This window comes from Alligator sinensis, unplaced genomic scaffold (assembly GCF_000455745.1).
Source record: "Alligator sinensis unplaced genomic scaffold, ASM45574v1 scaffold117_1, whole genome shotgun sequence".
NCBI classification, from domain to species: Eukaryota; Metazoa; Chordata; order Crocodylia; family Alligatoridae; genus Alligator; species Alligator sinensis.
In genome coordinates, this window is record NW_005841855.1 from 1,857,113 (window position 1) to 1,864,206 (window position 7,094).

Sequence of the window (7,094 nt, forward strand, 5' to 3'; positions counted from 1 at the left end):
ATGGTACAGTGAACTATAAACTAGAATCTGGGACTAAAAAAGGAGTTTACTGGACTTAATCTTCTCCTACTTGACCATATAGATTATCAACTCAATTTCAGGAACTCATCACTTAGGAAGTTTCAAGAGTGTGTCTGTCTTTTAAACATACCGTCATTGTACAGTATAGATAGGTAGAAGTTGGGAAAGTTAGAAAGTAAGATCCACCCATGAAAGTTCTTATGACTACGTGTAAAATCCAGGGTGAATTTTTTGAAAAGCAACAGTGAAGTCACAGTTCTCTGAAAACCAGAGCCTTGCTCCCCCTCAGTTTTATTTTAAGGACGTTTGTCATGTGGCATTTCAGTCTATGTCCATAGCAGACCCTTTGATTGTCACTTAATCAAGCTGCTAGAAATGCAGAGTTGGCAGCTGGCATTCATTGCAATTTTTCCATTTGTTAGGGTGAAATAAAGCAACCACTCATGGCATAAAATGTAGTTATACTTCTAAAAATATTAAAACTATTGTATATGTAAAAATTCTCTTCCTCCAGAACAGAGCTGTTCTTACTTTAGTCCTTTTTTTGTTTCTTTTCCTGAGCATGTTTGCTATTGTATCTGTTGATCCTATTTTCTAAAGAAGATTTTTAAAACACATTGACCCGTGCAGAGGACTAATCATCAGTTTCCTCTATGAAATCTCCATTTAGTTTATTCCTGCGTATCATTTTTCATCAATCATTGCTTTGTTTATTCATGACCTCTTGCTCCATAACTACAACATAATTGCAGTGACATTTACATTCAGGGTCTTAAAATGATTTACGTCTCAATTCATAATGAATGAGCATTCAATAAAAGTGTATCTGGCTAGTCAAGGGTTTGAAAAGAGCAGGAAGTTATCTTCTGCTTCACTGAGCTGAACAGGTACGTTGTACAAAGAGCCACAAAACTGCCATCTAAACAACATGTGGAAGCTTGAAAAACAGCAGCAGAAATGCTTAGTAACAGAATTTACAGGATACGATAAAATTATTTTTTTGATGACCCTTATTTCTCCCATCCCGTCCCTTTGCTCACCTTTCTGGTTTCTGGGTCCATACAGAGTAGAAGGAATGCAGGTGCATGATAAGAAGTTACACTGGCCCAAAGAAATGGGCAAAGTTTCCATAATATATAGGCAGGTTTTCAGATTCAGTCTCACAATTGTTTCAAACTACCAATACCAATCCATTTTCAACCCATGGGAATATTTTAACAGGTAGCAATTATTTTCAGGAGTTATTAAATATTTATTTCCCATGGGTTCAGCTTTTTCCTTTCCTACCTCTTTGCAAATTATCAACTACAGTTTGAAAAGAAAAAATACAAGCATTTATTTTGTAAAGAGGAGCATTAGCTGTCACTCAAAACCAAGCACTTTAAATTGTATAGCTATTTCAGTTTTTCATAAATGTATACCTCCAGATCAGCATCAGTACACTTTATAACAGTCTATTCAACTCTGATTTCTGGAACTTTTCCCCACTGGTTTCATATCTGGATCATATTGGACCACAACAACATACACTGCCATGGAGATATTTAACTTCTTCCCCATCTTTTGTATAAAAAAATTTTAAAAAATCGATTAACTATTTTGAGTTATCAGAGCTGTATTACAAATGTTGTTACATGGAATATTTACTGTTAACACTTCTTAAATAAATAGCACTGAAATGAATGGAATTCTTGCATCACCGTGTCGATAGATGTTTTCATAGAAATATGAATGTACAGACATATTGTGTAGTATTGCATCAAGAGGTACTTTGGAGGAAAGATGATGTGTTTGCTGGTGCATTTTATGAGATAAAAGCATCAACCTGTGAACAGTTTGTTCAGTAGTGTCATTATACAGTATGATTACTTGGCAAAATCTAATTGAGATGAATTGGGCATGCTCACAATTGGTTTCAGTGAGACTTCGCGAAATAAGAATAACTTGCAGAACTACATAAGCCATAAACAAGAGTATTTAAGGATATTAAAAAAAACCCCAAACAGCCTAACACAATGAGCAAAGCAAGAAATTCAGTCAGAGATACCAACTTCATGTTTCAGAAGGAGTGATGTGACTATGAATTGTTGCATTACAGTTTCCAGAACACTGACCTGGCATTATTTTCATGACTGGTTTCCTTGCCCTGAATTTTGTTATCCTTCAAGTCTGAACAACAATCTCCCTTCAAACTTGGGCTGATCTTAAAAACAACCTACTACTGAAGGTAAGCAAGCAATATAAGGTGCACCAGTAAGAGTATCTATTTTCTTTCACTCACTCCATCATGCCTTGATATTGCAGCTTGCTCACTCTTATGCAGGATCATTTACTGTTCACCTCCAGACCTGTTAGTAGCTAGTCACATAACAGAATGAGCTAAAGCCTCATGATACCAACTCCATTTTTGCTTTTGTTGCTTTAAATCAGACCTCTGTTATTTTAAACAGCGTTTATTGTATTTAATACATTATAAAATTTGAAAAATTGTAGGAAAGCAGCAGATTCAAACCAGAGCAACTCTACCAAGGATTAATTCTGGCCCCCTTTGAAAACAAAAAAACAAAAATAAAAAACATTTAAAAACAAAAAGTAACCTTTCACATCAGTGAGGGCAGACAAAAATGTGTGGCTTCTGTACAAACTATGTGTAACATATCAGCTGACTAGTTTTCCAATGCAGTGGATGGATGCTTTCTGAAGTCCTGCCCATTCACCTCTAAAAAGACACAGACATAAATCTCCATATGCAAATAAACTTGAATCAAGATGTATACATTGAAAAGTGGATGACTGTCTGGCAATGGAAAATGTACAGGAGTAATCTGTGTATGCCCCAGTGGTAATGGCTTGTTTACCATTAAGTGGGCCTCAAGAAGGCCTAGGACACTTAATGGCCATCACAGCACCAACCTCACCTACCACTTTTTATTTTTTTTGCATTTCCTACCTCTTGAGAGACACATACACACACAGACACACACACTTACATATGTGTGTGTATGTGTGTATGTATATCTATATATAGATCTATATATAGATATCTATCTATAGCTATGTAGATATAGCTATAGATAGATATCTATATATAGATATAGATAGATACATATTATGCCTTCAGGTTATTATTACTATTCCAAATGTTCCCATATGAATTCAGGTGTGGTCTCTATAGTTGATATAAATGTGTCTTTATTCAATTTTAGTTCCAGGACTCGTTTGGTGTCCAACCTTCACATGAAATGTCCCCTTTTTTATATTTTTTTGCATAAAGAAACATGTCCATTTAGTCCAGAGGCTCTTGCTTTATTCGAATGACAGAGGGTGCACGAGACGTCCTTCTAAGTTCTCGCCTCAGTACGTATTCACTGAATTGGGAAGAGTCCACACCTCCTCCGCACGAGCCAATAATCTCGAATCCTCTTTGCTGCAACCTCTCAAGTACCTGCAAAGAGAGGGAAGACATGTGAAAAAAAACCTGATGAAAGGCTGCTGATCAATTAGCTGCAGCCAAACCATAAGCCAGTGGGGACCAACCTTTTTGGCAGGCATACCACAAATTATCCCTGCACTTCTCCCAAGTGTCACTTTGACTCCCTTCCTCTGCCTGATCTGCTGCTCTGCTTCCTGCTTCCTTCCCTATTTATCGCTATGCAGCTGCATGCCACAGAAGCTACCAGAGCCACTTGTGGTACCCGTGGCACAGGCTGGGCACCCTCAGTAAACTGTGGTCCAGGTAAACAAGAAAAATGTTCCATGTCAGCTGATGCTACCAAACCACCTTAATGAGATAATTCCCTAGAGAGGGTTATGCTTTTTCTCCCCAACTTTCTAGATTTACAAAGCTACTTAAAAAAAGACTCATTGCCTGCATGAAACTGTGGGCTGAGCTCTGCTGACAGTGGCCACAGAGCACTAGGCAAAGCACTAGAGTGAGATTGCTTTGTAACATTGAAAAAAATATGGTGTTTTTCCATATGTGTGTCCTCCTCTCTCCCCTCCCCAACAGACTGCATTCTCTGTTGCGGAGAACTTCAAATGTGAAAAACATGCATGCAAGATCCCATAGCTGATTTGCAGTGAGAATAACCAGTGGTGATTCAGCTGTATTGGGGTAAGGTAATAATCATTGCATTTGCTGGGCAAGCAAAAGTTAACACTGTCCTTTCTTCAAAATACAAGCCAACAGGAATGCAAATGCTTTCTGGCAGTTGTACTTTATTATCTATGGTAAAATAAAAGGCTGATTTTCTCCCAAAATGCAGGGCTTATGGAATCTTATACACTCATAATTTTGCTCATTTTTTGGAACCCTAGTGTACCTCCAGTGGGAAAGGAGAGGGTCAGGGACCCAATGAACCTCAATGTGCTCAAAATCTTTGAATATAGCCTGTGCTTAGTTAGTTAGAGGGAATGCAGTCGTGACCTTTTAAGACTGTAGATCTAGAGACTACAGATTCCAACACCAATTCCAGGAGGGTTATGCTAAGGGGGCAGAGTTCTGTTTCCACCCTGCCATTTTTATTACCTCAACTATGCCTGAACGTCTAAGTTGAATACACTCCTACCCCTGCAGCTGCACCTCTTTCCATTCATATTGCCCCTTGGGCTCCATAAGGCTGGAAGCTACCAGCAATATCTCCACCTCAGCAGCAAAAGAAACTTTACAAGGATACAGAATGATGCAGCATTAATATTTGCTTGAACAGTGGTGGTCAACCTTTTGGCCCCATGTATCAGATGAGTGATGTGTGGTTGGTCTACAGGCCAGATCCAGCGTAGTGTCAAGCATGTGAGGTTAGTCCACCAGTGTGATCCAACATATGGGGCAGTGTCATCTGGCTGAGGGATTCCCTGTGGGTCTGGAAATTTGGCAGTGGGGGAGTGGTGGCAGTATTGATGCTGTTGTGGCTCCCCCACCACTAAATTTCTGGACCTGTACAGAGCACTGTGGGCTAGATGACATGACCTTGTGGGCTGGATTTAGCCCGTGGGCTCCAGGTTGAGCACACTGCACTGAACATGTCTTGGACTCCACAGGGAGGAGGCTACCCTCTCCCGCTTCTAGTACTTTCCCACCCCCAGAAGAAGTGTTGATTCCCCCTAACCAGTTTAAATGGGTTTTGGAGACAGAAGGTTCATTAGCAGAGTTTCTTCCTCCTCCCAACTGCTTTTGCTCCTAGCCATCCATAAGGAAGGAGGGAGATCAGAGTTCATCACTTGGCAAATGATCATAGTGCATAACAGGACCAGGAAATATGGAAACCAGGGATGGAGGAAAGCAGATGACCAGAAATGGGGCACAGACATTGCCTGTCTCATTCTGACATGCATAACCACAAGTAGGTAAATGTCTCTCTGACTGAACATGCTAATTACACAGGAGGAAGAATAAGGATGCAAAACCGTTAAAAGAGTTAAGTTTAAAACAACACAGCTGTTTTCCTTTGTTACATGAACAACTGATGTATTTAATTTCATGCTGTTTCATTAGACTTATTTCAATTTAACCACAAAAGCAAAAGCTTCCCTACTCATGATCAAATGCTGGACACCAGAAGAAAAATTGAGGAGAATATGCTGCAGGGGAGGATGTCTGAGTTGTTAGGATGCTAGCCTGGGACTTGGGACCCAGGTTCCCTGCTCTGCAACTGATTCTGTGTGTGACCTTGGGCAAATCATTTAGTCCATGCCTCTTCAGTTCCTCATTCATAATTGGATATAATTGCCACTTTTCTACCTCACAGGGCTGTTGTGAAATTGAATTCATTAGAGACTGCAAGGCAGTCAGATGTTATAGTAATGAGGGCATGCAGCACTATTTAAGAATGATGATTCTCACCCTGTAGACATTCTGACCTGTACATACTCAGTTCCTTTGAAATCTTCTGCTTTTATTTATGCTCCTAAAAATAGCCATGGGTGACCTATATTAGGCAACCAATCCTGCCAATGTATGCTCTAAACTAAGGGAAAATTAACATAGTTCTCATGTTTCAGAATACAGGCCATAAAAATCTCACTCCAAGATGTAACTAGCCAGTATATCAGGGGTGTTAAGATACAGCCTGCGGAGCCGCATCATCCAGGCCTCAGCACTGTCCCTGGGTTGCAGGTGGACTCATCCGCTGTACTCAGAGCCTACTTCAGGACCCACACTGCATGCAGCACCTGCATGGGGCCAGTCTGGGACACTGCCCTGCAAGCTGGAGGTGGGGAAGGCAGTCTGTGGCCCTGATCCGACCTGTTGGGCCAGCCTCACACCGTTCATGCATCCTGTGGACCAGTCCCACACCATTCATGTGGCCAGTTTAAATGGGTTCTTGAGACCATGGGGCCAGATGAGTTCAACACCCCTGCAGTATATGGTCCAACAGCTATAACGTAACCAGCTTTTCCTGCTCAATACTGCATTATTAGCACTTGGATAATATCTAGCTGACATGGGTACCTTGCAATACTCATCTCCTGTCCAAAGCCTTTACTGGGCATGGAAGAGGGGAGGGAATTCTCTACCTTGATGCTTGAGTGATAGTGGAAAATTTCTCAGCCCTCATTTGCAATTTTTGTGTATTTTGCAAATATTTGTTCATGAGTCTAGAACATTTCAGAGGCATATATAAATCGAATCATGTGGGTGATACCACTGAAAATTCCTGAAGCAAAAAGGTACTTTAACTTCAGAATATACTTGAACATAGTGCAGTTGCTAGAAGGAGAACATTCCCTACCATCACCAATGGAAATGATGAGGCAGACAGCACCACAACTGATCAGTTCATTATATGCTAACCATAGATTTATTAGGTTTCCTCAGTCCTTTCATAAATATATTTATTTTCATAGATTTCATAGACATTAGGGCTGGAAGGGACCTCAGAAGATCGAGTCCAGCCCCCTGCCCAAGGGGCAGGAAATCAGCTGGGGTCATAGGATCCCAGCAAGATAAGCATCCACATGTCTCTTGAAGGTGTTCAGTGTAGGTGCATGAACCACCTCCGGTGGCAGGCTATTCATAGTTTCATAGTAGCTAGGGTCAGGAGGGACCTGAACAGATCATCTAGCCTGACCCC

The 7,094-nt window shown here is 40.6% G+C and overlaps 1 protein-coding gene across 13 annotated transcripts in view; it reads right to left on the reverse strand.

Moving 5' to 3' along the window:
* Nucleotides 1–720: 720 nt before the first annotated feature.
* The window catches only part of KCTD1 (potassium channel tetramerization domain containing 1), a 149,785-nt gene continuing 143,411 nt past the window's right edge, over nt 721–7,094 (reverse strand). For all 13 annotated transcript variants that reach the window (XM_014524139.2, XM_014524133.2, XM_006016395.3 and 10 more), the window contains one exon: nt 721–3,466. In XM_014524139.2, the coding sequence (XP_014379625.1) occupies nt 3,308–3,466 (159 nt within the window). In that variant the 3' untranslated portion in view covers nt 721–3,307. The remainder of the gene's footprint in view (nt 3,467–7,094) is intronic.